The sequence below is a fragment of the Cynocephalus volans genome, chromosome 12 (genome assembly GCF_027409185.1).
Source record: "Cynocephalus volans isolate mCynVol1 chromosome 12, mCynVol1.pri, whole genome shotgun sequence".
NCBI lineage: Eukaryota > Metazoa > Chordata > Mammalia > Dermoptera > Cynocephalidae > Cynocephalus > Cynocephalus volans.
Genome location: NC_084471.1, coordinates 43,823,695 through 43,842,156, shown reverse-complemented (window position 1 = coordinate 43,842,156; position 18,462 = coordinate 43,823,695). Strand labels below are relative to the sequence as shown.

The window sequence follows — 18,462 nt, the reverse complement described above, 5'->3', positions numbered from 1 at the left end:
GTTGGTATCAGGGTGATGTTTGCCTCACAGAATGAGTTTGGGAGAATGGCCTCTGTTTCAACCTTTTGGAATAGTTTGTAGAGAATTTGTATCAATTCCTCTTTGAAGGTTTTGTAGAATTCTGCAATGAAACCATCCATTCCTGGGCTATTCTTTGTTGTGAGCCTTCTGATAATAGCTTCAATCTCTTTTATTATTATTGGTCTGTTCAGATTTTCTATATCTTCTTGGTTCAGTTTTGGTAGTTTGAATGTGACCATAAATTTATCTATTTCCTTAAGATTTTCAGATTTGTTGGCATATAGTTGTTTATAGTAGTCTCTAATGATTCCTTGTATTTCTGAGGTATCAGTTGTTAATATTACCTTTTTCATTTCTAATTTTTGTTATTTGGGTCTTCTCTCTTCTTTTCTTGTTTAACCTTGCTAAAGGTTTGTCAATTTTATTTATCTTTTCAAAAAACCAACTTTTTGTTTCATTGATCTTTTGTGTCATTTTCTGGGTTTCTATTTCATTTAATTCTGCTTTGATCTTAATTATTTCTTTCCATCTACTAACTTTGGGTATGGATTATTCTTGTTTTTCTAGTTCTTTAAGGTGAAGTGGTAGGTTGTTTACTTGCCATCATTCCATTCTCCTGAAGTAAGCATTTAATGCAATAAATTTCCCCATTAGTACTGCTTTTGAAGTATCCCACAGGTTTTAGTATGATGTATCATTATTTTCATTAGTTTCAAGAAATGTTTTGATTTCCTGTTTAATTCTTCTTGGACTCATATGTCACTAAGTAGAATGTTGTTTAATTTTCATGTGTTTGTATAGTTTCCAGTTTCATTTTCTTGTTGATTTCTAATTTTAATCCATTGTGATCTGAAAAAATACATGGAGTAATTGCAGTTTTTTTGAATTTGTTGAGACTTGCTTTGTGACCTGATATGTGGTCTGTCCTGGAGAATGTTCCATGTGCTGATGAGAATAATGAATTTTCTGAGGTTGTTGGATGGAATTTTTGTAGATATCTGCCAAGTCCAATTCGTCTAAGGTATTGTTTAGATCTTGCATTTCTCTATTGAATTTTTGCCTAGATGATCTGTCCAATGTTGAGAGTGGGGTATTCAAGTCCCCTGCTATTATGTATTAGTGTCTATTTAATTCTTTAGGTTTAATAGTGTTTGCTTCATAAATCTGGCTGCTCTGATGTTGAGTGCATATATATTTATGATTGTTATGTCTTCGTAATGGATAGATCATTTTATCATTATGTAGTGGCCTTCCTTATCTCTTTTTATGGTTTTTGGTTTAAAGTCTATTTTATCTGATATAAGAATAGCTACTCCAGCTCTCATTTTTAATTTCTATTTGCGTGGTATATCCTTTTCTATCCTTTCACTCTTTGTCTATGTATGTCTTTACAGGTGAGGTGAGTCTCTTGAAGGCAGGATATTGCTGGGTCCATCTTTTTAATCCAGTCTGTCAGTCTGTGATTTTTGAGTGGGAAATTTAATACTTTTACATTTACAGTTATTATTGAAAGGTGTTGATTTACTCCTAGCACTTTATTGATTTTCATTTAGATGTCTTAAGTATCTTTTGTTCTTCCCTGATTTTCTGTTTGTCTTCTGTATTTGTTGATTTCTTGGGGTGGTAGATGAACTGTTCTTTCTCTTTATTATTAGCATTTTTGTTTTACTGGTGGGTTTTGTTCTTTCTTGAGTATTCATGGCAGTGATGGTTGTTTTTCGGGTACCGAACCCAGTACTTCCTTGAGAATTTTTTGTAAGGCTGGTTGTGTGGTAGTGAACTCCCACAGTTTTTGTTTGTCTGAGAAATATACTATTTGTCTTTCATTTTAGAAGGATAGCCTTGCTGGGTAAAGTATTCTTGGCTGGGAATTTTTGTCCTTTATCATTTTAAATATATCATCCCATTCTTTTCTGGCTTTTAGGGTTTCTGATGAAAAGTCTGATGTTAGTCTGATTGGGGCTCCATTATAGGTGACTTGACACTTCTTTCTTGTAGCTTTCAAGATTTTTCTGTCTGTGAGTTTTGCCAGTTTGATTATAAAATGTCTTGGAGAGGACCTTTTTGGGCTGAATACATTTGGGATCTTTGGGCCTCATGAATCTGAAGATCTGTTACTTTTCCTATACATGGGAAGTTTTCTGCTATTATTTTGTTGAATATATTTTCAATGCCATTTCCTCCCCTTCTGGAACACCCATGATTCAGATATTTGAGCACTTAAAGTTGTCTGTTATCTCTCTTAGATTTTCTTCAATTTTTAAAATTCTTTTTTCTTTTTTTGTCCACCTGTGTTAATTCAAACAGCCCATCTTCCAGGTCAGAAATACTTTCTTCTTGTTCCAGATTGCTGGTTAGATTTTCTGTTGTGTTTTTTTATTTCATTGAATGTATTCTTCAGGTCCACAAGCTCTGCTACATTCTTTTTCAGGGCATTATTTCTTTGTACATTTCATTGTGTTGTCTAACTGAGTTTTCTTGTATCTCATTTAGTTTCCTTAGAATTGTTGCTCTAAATTCCTTGTCAGTCATTTCAAGGACTTCCTGTTCTATAGAATCTAGAGCTTAAGAGTTATTATTTTCCTTTGGTGGTGACATACTTTCTTGATTTTTCATATATCTGGTATCTTTCCTTTGGTATTTAGTCATTGTGTCAGCAGGTATCACGGTCCACTCATTCTACCCTGATGTCTGGTTTGACTCCCAAAAATACTGCCAATTCTGGGCAGCGGGGTCTGTCCTGGGCTGGGGGTCCTGTGGCACTGGCCTGATCCAGCATGGCTGGCTTGGGGCATGTAGGCCCAGTGGCTCTCAGGCCTTTCTGGGAGGTAGGGACTGGCCTGGGCTGAGGGTCCCATGGTGTGCAGCGCCTGCCTGTTCTGGCACAGCTGTTTTGGGGTGTGTGGGCCCAGTGGCTCTCAGGTTTCTCTGGGCGGTGGGGACTGGCCTGGGCTGGGGATCCCACTGTGCCTGCCTGTTCGGTCATGGCTCTCATGGAGCATGTGGGCCCGGTGGCTCTCAGGTTTCTCTCAGTGGTGGAGACTGTCCTGGGCTGGGGATACCACTGCGCCTGCCTGTTCTGGCATGGCTGACTTGGAGCATGTGCGCCTGGAGGCTCTCAGGCCTCTGACTTAACCTTTTTGACATGAAGATTTGTAGTTATAGCATAATATATAAAAATATAAGATTCTATCTGCTGACAAGCTAATCTCTGTCACAAACTAGTTTTCATATATATATCGGTATGACCAAGCAAGGTCAAAATTAAATAAGAATTTTCTAATGTTATGGCATTATAATGACAGAATTCAGAAACTACTAACTTGAGTGTTTTAATTCTAATTGTTATTCCTCCTTAGTTATTATTAGTTATAATTTAAATTTAATAAATTAAGATATTTTATTTGAAGGATTAAACAAATTATTAATGAGCTCCTTGAATGCTTCTAAGTGGAAGTATACTTTTTAGTTTCTTTAGCAAGTCTTAGGTGATGTGTTATATGGATCAATTCAGGAATTTCTGAAATTTGTAATGAATAATAAAGGTTTATTTACAATTAAAACAATTTCACTTCACTGTTTAAGAAAAACAAAACTTTGGAAGCGTAGTAGCTTTTCATATGTATGATTTGTAAGAAAAACAAACAAAAAAAAGCTTATTTGCAAATGATGTGAAATCTTAGGAAATCAGTAGAGAATAACAAACTTCTCTTCAAAAGATACATTCAATATCATTTTAATAATAATGCAATTTGAAAAATAGCATGCCCATTTCACCATTTCAACAAATTAATTAAAATATCAGTGCACATTGTCATAGACAATCACTTGCAGAGAAGGCTGAAATAGAAATGTTACAATAGAATGCAATGCTATCTCACCATTTGGTTGAAGTGGAATGTGAGAACAAATTTCTCAGAACAAATGGTGAAATGAAGATAGCATTGTTTGTAAAGCATTTCTTTTGAGAGTCCTTCAGTTTCTTCTCTTAATGACCTGCCATTCAGAAAGTGACTATGAATAATACATTCTGACACCAGCATTTATGAATTTTTTCCATGTGCCCTATGAGAGTACTTGAGACAGATACATGCTCTAAAAAAAGCCAAATACTTGTTCACTGGAGATCAGACCTTGTGGAAACCATGCCAGTGTTCACTGGGACTTATACTTTGCATGCTTGAAGCAAATTATCTTAAGAAATCATTCTTGTTTTACAAAATCTGTGTAATAAATCTGAAAAATGCTAAATGGCTTAATATTATTAGGAATTTAAATATTCTGGCTTTATTTGGAACCCAGTTTCTGAATTATGATCTGTAAACATATATTATTTGACAGTGTTCCATAGTAGACAGGTGTTTCCGTGTTGCTAAGAAATATGCCACAGCCCCAGAGAGAATGCTACCATCTTTCTACTCTTTCTCCCATGTGATTCTTACGTTGTACCTGTACACTTACTGACAAGGAGGGTTCCTTTTTATTTTCCTCAATTCTAATCAAGTATCTTCTGGAGTGGAAGCTTTTACTTTCATAAATGGTCAACACAGAATTAGTAGAATTGATGCCAAGGATTTAGCAACATTTTAATTCAATGTTATAAAACTGTCAGAGTTAACAAATTTTGCATTAATCATGGAATTCTAGCTGCTCACTGTCAGCTAAAACAGATATCTAGCTCTTATACACTTTCTGTGTTTTATTTTTTAATTACTCTGAAATTACTACAAAGTCAAAGAACTCTGAACTGTTTTCTTTTCTTTTCAATGCAAATGTGTTTTAATTATTATAGTACTATACTGTTGGTTTAATTATATGTTTTACTGTGGCTTTACTTAATTACTTAATACTTATGTAAGCCTAAAATACAGTGTCAGTATCACAATTTCAGGAATCTTAGAGATTTTCATGAGTTAACATGAGATACCAATACTAGGTGATATGACTATGCAGACTTGGCTATATATGTTGTTTGTTTTTGCATACATGCACACGTCTTGAGCTGTCTACGTTTTATGCAAGCCTCTATACAAATGACATGCTTTCTGGCTGGTGAACAGAAGCTTCCCTAAATTTCCCAGCACTCCACAAAGTGGCACTCTAACATTTCAAATGGTACAATACAAGCCGGTGCCTCTATCACCCCATAAAACCCATGTTTCTGTTGAGTCATTTTAAAATTGATGGCTGAGGTGTTTCACAAGCTATGATTTATGCAAGACAGTGTGGTGAGGTTAATGAGGAACCACTTAGTACCAAGACATACTTGGAATTGAATGTTATTGTGAAATAAGAGTCTAAATTAATTATTTACCAAACAAACTCTCTTGGCAACGTGTTTTCATTGTTTCATTTTTTTCACAATGATACGTGATGCTTAAAGTGTCCTATATTAATCAGGGGCCATCTATATAACTAATCACAGTGCCTGCTATGCAGGAATACTTTAAAAAGAAAGGTACTATTGTCATCATAGGTGTTGTCACTTCTGAGTTGAAATCTAATTTGCTTTCGTCTAAGCAATATGCTGTTCAGTGAGGAGAAAGATATAAACAGATTGAGGATGTTCCCTATGTCCTTTCTCAGGCTGATAGCCCTGCTGGCATCATGGTGGTAAGCTCTAAAGGAAACTGAAATTCCATAGAGAAAATCCCTTTCTAAACTTCTTGTATGCTGTTGCCATTGTCACATTTACCTCAATGTATTATTTTTAGAACTAGATTGACATTGTTAACAAGTCATCAATATTCTTTATTTGGAAAATGAGATAAGTATACATTAATTCTGTGAATTCGGATGTTTGCAAGCCTGAATTGATATTTATTCTCACATCAACTCAGAGGAATGGGTACAAGTAGGTGCCAAAGAAGATAAAATGTCGTTTGCTGTGTCGTGTGTGATGTTCTCCCCATTTATATCCTGCTCACTAAGAAGGAAAACATGCTTCATGGAGTTACCCAATTAACTGCATTGTTGTGACAAACATGTGGCTTCCTGGAGAGCCATGCCAGCAGAATTTCTGGGTATACAGCAAACAACTGGAAAGGAGAGAGAGTAAAAATTCTCCAAATTTTGGAGCTAGGTAAACCTGAGTTCCAATTTTGATTTTCTCTTTTCTGAGTTTTACTATATGTGTAGTTGTGTTACTTGCTCTTTCTAAGCTTCTGTTTTCTCATGTCTAACAAGAGAAATCATAAGTGTTGTGCAGATTATTATGTGGCTTAAATAAGATACTATTATGTGGTTTAAATAAGATACCATGTATAAAAAATTATAAAGTACTTGGAATAAAGTAGGCAGTTTCTGAATAATATTTGGTTATGGTGTAGTTGGCGATGGTGGATGTGGAGATGGAAGAGGAGGAAGGAGAAGAGGGGAAGTGGTAAAAAAATCACTATTTGGGGACCAGAGACCACAGGCAGGGCTGTCAGCAGAGGTAGGCCATGGAAATGGAAGATCAAATCCATTTCAGAATGTCTTTAAGTATGTGCATTAGATATCTGTTCTTTTCCCCATATTGAGGCTCATGCATAGTCCCAAGTTGAATTATTAACATTCAGAAATGTGTCCTTGGATATTATTAAACATATTAAAAGCAGAGACTAGAATCTGTGGCTGCACCCACCCTGTAGAAGCTACACATGCTGCCATTTCAGCTGCTGTTGTTGTGCAAGCATTACTGTGAGGAGTCCAGAGGGACTCTAGTTATTCCAGTGCCTTTCTGATGCACAATGGCCTATGGTTTGCCCTCTTAATGAAAGCTGAAACACCTCATTGCTGCTGTATAGAGACAGGCAGGGGACAGATTTCGAGCTGAAGTTAGAGAAGTGTATTATATGTGTGTACTCACCTGAGAATGACTTTACAGCTGTTGCTATGACCATTACTGTGGGTTGGATGTGGAAGTCATAATTTGGAGTCCCTCTTGTCTCATTTTTGGGTGTAGTGATATTAAAATTACTCTTCTGTACTTGAACTGCTATAGCAATCTGTCTAGCTAATGTCCTCAGCTTGTTTTCTCCTTTCTAAGGATGGAGCACCCTCTCCTACTTTCCTTGTTCGTCAGCTATGAAAGCATCCTGACTTGTTCTTTTCTAAACCCTCCTCTCATCTCCACCAAAGCTTCCAGGCATACAGGGATAGGAGTCCCCTGACTTCTTAACCTAGTTGCCGACACACAGCAGATACACACTAAGTATGTGGCTAAAGCGATGAGGAAAAGGACATTAGGAAAATTTGACAGGCTTATTTGATTTTAGTGACTTTACCATAGACTGATGAACATCCACGTAAATGCAGAACTGGCCAAGGTTCTGAAAGTTCAGAGTGAAAAATGTTAATACCGCATAGCTATGAAATGTTTGGTGAGTTTAGCCAATTTGGGTATTGTCATAAGAAACAACCTTTTAAAACTGAAAATGCCAATGATTTTCATCATCTGTGAGTTTGTTCAATCCTTGCTACTCAAAACATGGTCTGTGACTAGCAGCACTGACATCAGCTGGAGCTTGTTAGAAGTTCAGAATCTCAGGGATTACTGCAGACCTGCTGAGTCACAATGTGTAGATTCCCCAGATGACTTGTGTGCACATTAAAGTTTGAGAACAACCGTGTTAAGCACTTAGAGTGTCAGATGTTATAAGACAATTATAGAGTCTGGGCTCTAGAGTCACACAGTGTGGGATTAAAACCTAGCTCCTCCACAAACTCCTCATCAGCTGTGCGCCACTGAAAGAGTTGTTTAGACTCATCAAATTTCAGTTTCCACAAACGTGAATTAGAAATATGAGGCCTTCCCACCTTACTGGGTTGTTGTGAGATAATGTAGATAAAGAGCCTTCAATAAAATGCCTGTTAGTATTGTAGTAATTATTAGTATTATTTTCATTATAAAAGAAGAAATATCACAAATAACTTTGGAGATCAGTGTAAGAGAGTGAAAATGAATTTAACAAGATGGTATCATGTTTCTATTGATGATACCATCAGAAGAGGCTATGATTTTGGGGGACCACGTTTCTCTCCAACCGTGTGTCCCAACATATGTATGTATATGTTTTAAAAATGTAAATAACTAGAATACATTTTCATATAGTTTCCTAACAAAATTCTAAAAATGTTTCTCCTGCCTTGAAAACCTACATATCTTGCTTACATCATCTGTCTTGGTCTTTTGTACAGCCCTCTGTGATCCCTTGCAACTCTGATCTTCTTTGCCATTTTCTTTCCCACATGCCACTCATTTGACATTTATTATGTGCCACAATGCATTGGCATTTATCCTTTATGACTGTTTACTTTCCTCAAACAAGATTGTAATGTATCTTAGAGTAGTCACTCAGTAAATATTGACAGATGATATGCCTAGATTAGAGTCCTAGGCGTAATAGGAATGAAATATCATTGACTAATATTCCTGGAAAAAGTAGAAAAATGGAGCCATATATGTTGGACAAAAATCAGTAAAATAGTGAAGTCATTGTGTGAAATGCATGATCATGTATACAATTCATTAAACTTTAGAAACCTCACTTTGTTTGGAAAAATTTGTAGTTTCTAATCGAATCTGGGTAAATGAGAAATAAAGTTAACTTAATACCATTCTATTAAAGGCATTGTTTTGACAATTACTATTTTCTTTGTTTCTATATTCAAGGGATAATATTGATAAGCCATTAAACTTATTCTGCATTTGAGAAATCATCGTATGAGATGGTTGTTAATAGGATTAACTTAACTTAGAATTCAAGTAAAGTTCAGTTCTCAGTTTTGTCACTTAGAAATTGTGTAACCTTGGCCAAGTTATTTAACTTCTTTGTGCCTCCTTTTTTTTCATGCAGAAAATGGAGGGGGTTGGGTGGGTGGGAATAATGAAAACTTCATGCTGTTGTTAGTAGGATTAATTAATATATGTCAAGTACTTAGCTCAATGCCTGGCACGTAATAGGTACTATGTGTATAGTATAAAATTATGAATAATACGGACATGGTCTTTGCTTTCATGAAATGTACAGAGTACTGGAAGTAACATGCAATTACAGTAGAGTGCTGGATGTCCCTAAATAAAGAAAATAGTAAGCTATAGAAGAAAGTAGAGGAGCCACCTAATCCAGATTTGATGCTATGGTGGTCAGACGTAGGGTTGGAGATAATTTTCTTTCTTTCTTTTTTTTTTTTTTTTCCAGAGGAAATGAGGTCAAAACTGAAACCTGACCAATAAGGAGGAGTTAATTTGGAGATATATTTGGCAGGCATTCCTACCTGCAGGTAGTGAATATGCTCTATCTGCTACCAGGAACCATTTAAATTATAATGAAAGGTCATCAGACTCTGAAAGGGATCTGTCAGTAAAATAAGCTTGGAATTACCTGTACTTATAATACAGATAATAAGCAAAAGACTGAAATCCATTCACAGACAGTGAATGGATCAGAGTAATTAAAAGTTTTGAAGCTTGTTGGATTTGTTTGTCTTGAATCAGTCAATATACCTATTGTTTTTTTAGAATACTTCAGTATTTATGAACCTAATGAATTTCCACAAATATTCCAAACACAGACACAATTACAGACTTTACATGAGTAATGAAAAAAGATAAATTTATCATCCTATGCTTTAAAATTCAAATATATCATGTAAGCATTTTGACTTTTTAGTGAACAACTATATTTTAATCTAGAGTATATTGGTATAGTCTTGTATTGTTCAACTCTTAGTATTAGTTTTTGCCAGTTGAAACAAGCGGTTACAGAGAGGCAGTACAAATTAGAAGTCAATGTTGGTATACCAATTTTTTAAAGAAAATTTAATATAAAATGTATTTGTCTACACTATTGTTATTGTTCATATAAATTCTAAATATTACTGTTATTTTAGGCAGACTTACTTAAAAAAAATAAAACCTGCCTAATTCTCACAAAAATTCAATTAACCATTTTTCTTCTTTTTCTATCCCTAACTTCTTTATTTTCTTTTGTCAATTTCCTCTTCTGAAAAATGAACGATTAATATTCTTTCCCAGTTGGCTTGATTATATATTGCTTGTCATTTGTTGACTTCTTTGAAGAAAATATTTAAAAATAAAAACATTGTAGTTTTACATTTATGCATATTTAATGAAATTTAATGAGCTCCAATTCCTGAATATTATGAAAAGGATATTTTTTATAAAATATTTTCATTGATCATTTCATTAAAAACAACTTCACATCTACTTGTCAATATCTGGTATGTCAACTGCACCAACTTAAATATCTAATTTAATGATCTCCATCCCCCCAAAACAAAGGATGAAAGACAGAGACATTTATGGTTGATGAAACTTAAGTTAAATGACTTAACCAGAATTATACAGTCCTCAGATGTTAACATTTTAATTGAATTCTTTTAACTCCATGCTCAGTTATTTTTAATTCTATATCATGTTATAAAATCCCTTCTTTGATTTAGTTTTTTTGTTCTTAAAAATAAGACTTGTAATCAGGCATTAATCCATACTAGAACAGTCATATAAAAATTCACATCATAATGTGAATGTTGTGTTCCACTTCTGAGTGGAACATAAGCAAATAGTAATGTATTGTGAAGTACTTATATGATAAAAAGATTTATTTTCCTATAGGTCTCAAAAAGTAGCTTGCTTGCTTTTCTATTAGAATTTAAAGTTTGTTCTCATGACTACAGGAAGCTGTAGGTAAATAGCTCTCAAAAAATGCCTTGATTTTCTTTTAAAATTTTAAGTGTTTTCAGATCACTACAGGAGGTTGCTGGTGTGCTGGTTAAGAGCACAGTCTCTGAGTAAGGTTGTGTGTCCTTGAGTAAGTTAGTCTCTCCTTGCCTCAGTTGCTTATCTGTAAAGTGGGGATGGTAATGCGTATTAATATGTATCTTGTAGGATTGTTATAAAGATAGATAAATATAGATAGAAATAGATCGCTTAGTAGATTATTTGATCCATGAAGCATCAGTTTTAATAGTTATTTTATACAAATATAAATAGATAAAATTAATAAGAAAGCTAAATCAGAATTCATACGCATATTTAATTAGATAACAATTAGCTAAGCTTCTAATAGCTAAAGCAATTTCTCAATATTCATTATATGACATATTTTTCTAAGGCAATGTGGAATATTCATTTATCGCTGTGAGCTACACTGGAAGTTGGAAAAAATACAGAGAATTGCTTAGAGGAGAACTAGTATTTTATTTATCTTTAGATATTTGCAACTAGCAAAGTTCATTTGGTAAGAGTAATTTCAGAAGGGGGAAAAAAAAAAAAGAAAAAAACACTTCCCCCCTCCAAAAAAAATTAGAAATTAGTGCATCTCAAACATTCTGCATTTTTGATATATGGTAAAAAATAAAAATTAAAAAATTAAAAAAATCACATCACAGAAGTGATTGGTGCCACCTAGCTGTCTCTTTGCAGTTCAAAGGAGAGGTACTTCCACGTGTCTATAGTTAGGAAGTACCCAAAGGAGTAATATAAATGATCAAACTAATCATCTTGTTTATTTATTTGTTTTTTTCTTAACAATGTCCAGATTCCTCCAAAGGACCTCAACCATCTTCAGGTGTAAATGGAAACATACAGCCTCCCAGCAATGCCGGGCAGCCCCCTGCCTCTGCCATCCCTTCTCCTAGTGCCAGCAAGCCCTGGCGCAGCAAGTCCATGAATGTCAAACATAGCGCCACCTCCACCATGCTGACTGTAAAGTCGAGCCCAGCCACTTCGCCCACACCAACTTCAGACAGACTAAAGCCACCTGTTTCAGAAGGGGTCAAAACTGCTCCCTCAGGACAGAAATCGATGCTTGAAAAATTCAAGCTGGTCAATGCCCGGACTGCTTTACGCCCCCCGCAGTGTCCTAGTTCAGGACCCAGTGATGGTGGGAAGGATGACGATGCCTTTTCTGAATCTGGTGAAATGGAAGGTTTTAACAGTGGTCTGAATAGTGGTGGCTCAACAAATAGCAGTCCCAAAGTGTCACCTAAACTGGCCCCTCCAAAAGCTGGAAGCAAAAATCTCAGCAATAAAAAGTCTTTGCTACAGCCAAAGGAAAAAGAGGACAAGAACAGGGACAAAAATAAAGTTTGCACTGAAAAACCAGTCAAGGAAGAGAAGGATCAGGTGACAGAGACGGCTTTAAAAAAGACCTCTAAAATTGCAAGCTTGATCCCAAAGGGCAGCAAGACAACAGCAGCTAAGAAGGACAGCTTAATTCCATCTTCCAGTGGGATTCCAAAACCAGGCTCAAAGGTGCCAACAGCAAAGCAAACTATTTCACCTGGCAGCACAGTGAGCAAAGAGTCTGAAAAATTCAGGACTACAAAGGGAAGCCCTTCCCAGTCCCTCTCTAAGCCCATAACCACTGAGAAAGCAAGCACATCCACCTGCCCTGCTCCTTTGGAAGGAAGGGAAGCTGGCCAAGCTTCTCCCTCTGGTTCCTGTGCCATGTCAGTGGCACAAGGCAGTGGGCAGAGCACAGGAAATGGTGCTGTTCAGCTCCCTCAGCAGCAGCAGCACAGTCACCCGAATACTGCCACCGTGGCACCATTCATATATAGGTAAGGTGCCTCTATTCATCCATATTTACAGGTCTATGTACTCAGAGTGTAATAATGAAGGTTGCTGGAGTGATGCTTTATGTAGTCATTTTGGAAGATAGAGGCCTAGAACTTAATATGGAATCTTAGTCTGGAAACAACCTCCAATATGATCTAGTCCTATTTTCTCTCTCTCTCTCTCAGAAATTGCAACTTTCAAAAATTAACCTACTTGTAGTCAAAACAACATAGAACCCAGATGACATGACTCTCTCCTGTGTTTAATAATGCTGTTATTACAACTACTATACTGTTACTATTAATGGCAGGAGTGTTTTAAAATTATTCTCAAGTTTTATAGAGTTTACAGATACTTTTGTTGTCAACACTGGGAGAAAGCGTACCATAATAGTTAAAAAGAAAGCCTCTGGAATCATACAGATGTGTATTTAATCCACAGCTTTGCCACTTACCAGCTATATGACATTGGAAAAATTACCTAACATCTCTTAGTCTCATTTTCTTCATCTGTCAAATAGGAATAATAGTCTACCTTGTAGTGTTGGGAATATTAACAGAGACAATGCATGTAACGTGTTTATATTCTGGCATTTTATAAATGTTTATAAAGCATTACTTCACCAATGTAAGTTTTATATTAATTTCCCAGAGGCATACGTTTCTAGATAAAAAGGATTACCTGTATAAGTAGTATTTTTGTATTTTGGTTTTGCATTTTATTTGTTATTTATTTTACTATGTATTTTATTTTATATGTATTTAAATACACAATATATGCTACATTTAAAAATATGCATCCTACTACACAGTTATAAAAAATAGCACACTTTGCCTGTTGTTCTGTGATTTGTTTTAACCAATTAGAAATATGTCAGTCATTGCTGTGTCTCCAGTTTTATTCACTGCCTGGTTAGTAAGGAGATGGCGTAGCGGGGAATGACATCTGCCTTTTTCCATCCTTCTGGCAGGTTGGCAGTTTAACAACAGAAAGGAAATTTTATGAGTAGGAAGTAGGATCTGCTATAATTAAGAAAGAGTCCTGACTATATAGTTTGAAAATTTATTGAATTTATTAAGCATATTTTTAAAAAAATAAAGCAAATAATGGTAATTTGCTTTTCCCCAATGAAAAAACCTAGTGCTTTTTTTTTTTTTTCCTTGGGGCTTTATACATTTAGTAAAATGAAATTATAATAATTATGTTTAAGTTCTTGGCCCACTTCAGTGATATCTTGCTATTCTGATTTCAGTAGCAATAATTCATTTAAAACCTTCCTATTTGGATCAGATGCGAGTCTTCAGCTCTTTGTACTCCAGGGTCCTTAGCTGACAAAGCAAAATTTAAAATGTCAAAATCATAATTCACTCTTCAAAATATAGGAAAAAAAATCATGAAGTTTTAAATATGTCAAACTCAGAACACTTGTGGATCTCAAATACATTCTGTAAAAACATTGTTTCAAGAAATCACGAATGAATTTAGTAGGAAAGTACAAATATAGATCTGATAATTTAGCTGGCCTCCCTCTGTAAGTAGTAATAGGCTTTTTTTTTTTTTATCGTTTGCAATAAAATATCCTTTGGATACAAATGTAGTTGTTTCCATTTGAAAGTGTAGCTTTGAACTATTAAAAAAAGGAAGCAGCACAGTTTAGAAGTTAACGTGTGGCTCCAGATTGCTGTCCCCTTTGAGTTTCTGTTTGCCCTCTTTAAAATGAATATTATAACTGTGAGGGAATGTAGCCGAGCAGTGACTCACAGGCTGTACAGTCTGTCTTCCTGCACTCTTGTTCAGAAACAGTTTCCTGAGGTGGTTGAGGTGACGTAGCCATGTCACCTGGGTTGGATTCTCAACACCACCATCAATGAGTTATGCCCCATCAATGAGTTATTATGAACCTCAGTTTCCTAATTCTGGCAGTTAATGGTTTTCATATTAGTCTAATTTCCTATCCAATGCAAGGTATCCATATAAATATTTTGTAAGTTAATTATCCCTACAAAGTGATAAAAGTAGTTTTGAAATTTGTTGTTATCTTTATCCATTTAACGAGTAGATATAACTAAGACTGAAAGATGGAGAATGTAAGAAAGGATTTCAGTTCAAGTAAGAAGTTCCTGATAATTAGAGCTATCTGGAATTAGAATAGGCTGCCTTTTTTTTTAAAAACGGTTATCTTCCTTTTATTTATTTATTTATTTTTTGTCGTTTTTTCGTGACCGGCACTCAGCCAGTGAGTGCACGGGTCATTCCTATATAGGATCCGAACCCGCGGCGGGAGCGGTGCCGCGCTCCCAGCGCAGCACTCTACCGAGTGCGCCACGGGCTCGGCCCTGCCTTTTTAAGTATTAAGGTGATCACCAGAGGTATTTAAGAAGTGATAAAATGACCGGTGGCCATAGTTTAGGCAAAGGAAAATCACCAAATACTTTTTTATTTGTATACCTGCCACTCATTCTGTAAATACTATGTAACAGGGGATACAAAGATTAAAAAAAAAAAAAAAATGAAGCTCTGTCCTCTGGGAACTTAGTCTATTGGCTATAATGATGAAAATATATTCAAAAATATAAGACCATTGCTGTTATGAAAGTACCTGTATATGCAACATATAGAAGCAATGTAGAAGAAATTTGTTAAAAGTCTTACATAAGGTTAGAGTCAATTAATGCATCACAGAGAAATTCAGGTGAGATGAAACTTAAAGGATTACTTAGAATTTATCAGGTGAAAGGGAGAATGTTGTGTCATCATCCAAATTTGATAGTCTACAGTTTTATAATCCAGGCATGATGGAAAAAATAGTAGGTAAACTGTGAAGAGCTATGCAAATGGTAGTAACTGAAACTGCTATAGAGTCTAGAGAAAATTATCATGCTTCTTAAGCCCATTAATTAAATATAAGCCAAACCCTATTAACAGACTTGATTTTTAAAATTAGGATTCATGATTATATGAATGGGAGACTAAAAAAAGAGAATTTGGAAAGTATCCATATTTTCCTCTCTTTCAATCCCTCTCCCTACACATCCAATTTTCAGCTAACTAACTCTTCTTCCAAAACAAACCCTCAGTCTGGCTTTCTTTCCATTTCCACTCCCCTTCTCCTGGTCCAAGCTATGTCACCACCAATTCTCATGTAGTTTCCAGGGAGTCTCCCACCTTACACTCTGGGCCTTTTTCAATAACATCCTTTGCATAGTAGGCACTCTGACCTTCTAAAAGTTTAAATCATATATGTCATTCCAGTTTATGAAGCCATTAGTTAGATTTTCATTACACTTAAAAAATAAAACTCAAACATCTGACCATGACCTCTATGAAGCCCTATGTAATCTAGCCGTCTGTCTACTTCTCAGGCCACGCTCCTGTGACTCTACCCCCTAGTACACTTATCCCATCCTTCATTCTGTTTCTCAACAAACCAACTCATTCTGCTTTAGGGCCTTTGTCATAGATGTGTTCTCTCTGTCTATAAATACTGCTTTCCACATCACTGCAGGTCCTGTATTGTCATTAGATCTCTGCTTATCTGCTATCACTTCACAGAAGCCATCTCCAATCATCTAGTCCAAAGGATCATCTACCATACCTCTTGCCAGAATTACATCTCATCTCATCATCCTCTTGTATTTTCTTCAAGCAGTTTATTACTAATTGCTATCTTCTTGTTTACTTATTAAATAGTGTGATTTCAGCCACCTCCCACTATAATGTAAGCTCATTAAGATTGAGAGTCTTGTCTTTCTTATTTAGCAGCAGAATAGCCTAGGACAGAGCCTAGCCTCTGTAGGCCCTCCTTTCCTCCCTCCCTTCCTTCCTTCCTTCCTTCTCTTTGTGGGCTCCTTTTTATGTTCCTCTTCTTTCTTGGTGTCCACCTTTTATGCTTTATTCTTTAAACTAGTTTTCCTTGCCGGGTTTCAAAATGGTTACCTTAACTCCCTCAGATTTTCAAAGAAATGTCTCCTGTCTTTGCATGTGTCATTTTTCTTCCATTGCATTTGCGTTCTTTACTTTACAGCTATATTCTCCATGCTTGCAAGGATATGTTAAATAAAATAATAAAAGAATTGGCTAATTAAGCAGAGAAGAGAGACCTATATGTTTTTCCTAAACCTGTCTTTTTAGCAGCCTTCAACAAAATTTTTAAATAACTCTTAACTAGGTTCATAATTTGCTATTTTGAGTTATACATTTTTTTCTTTATTTTCTTACCATTTGTAGTAAATGCCAAGAAAACAATGTATTGGACATAATTCAAATATCTAGAGGTAAAGCGAGCAGAATCAAGGGTATGAGCAATTCTCAAAAGAGAAAATTATCTAACCTTTAGATAAGGCAACTCACTACTATTGAAGAGAAAAGTCATCATACTTCTTAAGCATATTAATTAAATATAAGCTGGGACCCTATTTACACACTTGGTTTTTAAAATTAGGTCAAAGAAATCTAAATTTGGAGGTTTTCTTTCTTTTGATGTAATATGGCTCATTTTCTACAACAGTATCATGGATTCTCAGAAGAGATTTTGGCTGTAACAGGTTTCTGTGAGATTACAGATTTGCCTAGGATGTGACATTGGAAATTGACATTAAAATATGCTATGTTCAGAGAGGCAAAGAATGCAAAACATTAGTTTTGAAAATGTATGCTCACAAGGTTTAAAATTTGTCTTATTTGTTGAACCAGCAGATTGAGTAGGAGGAGCTGTGAATTTACAAAGATTGAAATGTAAAGTGTACAACCATCATTCAGATAAAGATTTTGTAAGCCCTGTAGCTACTATTACCAAAAAAACCTCCTAGAGCTGATTACTGTTACAAATTATACTGCAATTGTGGTTTTATGTGAACTGGGCGTAACTGGTCATCAGCACTACTAAAGCTCTGGAATTCTTGCCTTGCAAGCTTGTGTTTTGCTAGGTTTGATATATATCTGTGCATTGGGTAGCCATTTAAACTCTCACACACAGCAATATTTTTAAGATGGAATATGGAGACACTGCTAGAAGAGGTGCTATTGTGTAGAATACTGCTATGAATTGGCATTCTCTCAGCATAGAGGGTTATAAACTACCTTTTCTGTACTTGGCTTATGAGATCCGCTGCCAGATTGCCTAACCCAAATCATCATTGTTTCTTCTTTTTGTATTTTATTTTTTCTTGGAAAGAATTTTAAACTCACAGAAAATTTGCAAGAATAGTGCAGACAGCTCTCTCATATATACTTCACTCAGAGCACCCAAAGACTTTATTCAGGTTGCACCAATTGTCCTAAACATATCATGTTTAGTAATTCAGGATTAATATTACACCCCGGTGTCATGTCTTCCTAATATTCCTCAATCTGGAATAATTCTTTAATCTTCTCTTGACTTTCATGACAACCATATGTTGAAGGTCAGGCATTTTGTACCAAGTTTCTAATTTGGGTTTGTCTGATATTTCCTCATGATGCACACACTCACACACAAAACATATATATTTTTTTTTGTCTGGAATGTCACAGAAATTATGCTGTGTTCTTCCTATCAAATCCTATCAGTTGTCATATGATATGTTATTGATATTTCCCATTTTGGTGTTGTTAAATTTGCTTGATTAAGATAACATCTGACACAGTTTTCTATTCTAAAATTACTTTGCCCTCACATGTATTTAATAAGTATTTTTATGGGAAGATTATTTTGAGACTTTGTGTAAAAAATATATTCCTTGGTTTACTTTTACCCGTAAATTTTAGCATCCATTGAGGTTTTTTGCCTGAATTAATAATTTACTCTGATGGACAACAAGTGGTTTTCAAATTCCACCATTTCTTCTGCATTTACCAAGAGATTCTTCTGCAGTATGCAAGAGATTTCTCTTCTC

General features: G+C 35.3%; 1 protein-coding gene across 2 annotated transcripts in view; it reads left to right on the top strand.

The window, feature by feature from the left end:
* NAV3 (neuron navigator 3) overlaps nt 1-18,462 on the top strand; it is a 371,530-nt gene that overhangs the window by 167,657 nt on the left and 185,411 nt on the right. For both annotated transcript variants that reach the window (XM_063074984.1, XM_063074983.1), the window contains exon 8: nt 11,568-12,591. In XM_063074984.1, the coding sequence (XP_062931054.1) occupies nt 11,568-12,591 (1,024 nt within the window). The remainder of the gene's footprint in view (nt 1-11,567; nt 12,592-18,462) is intronic.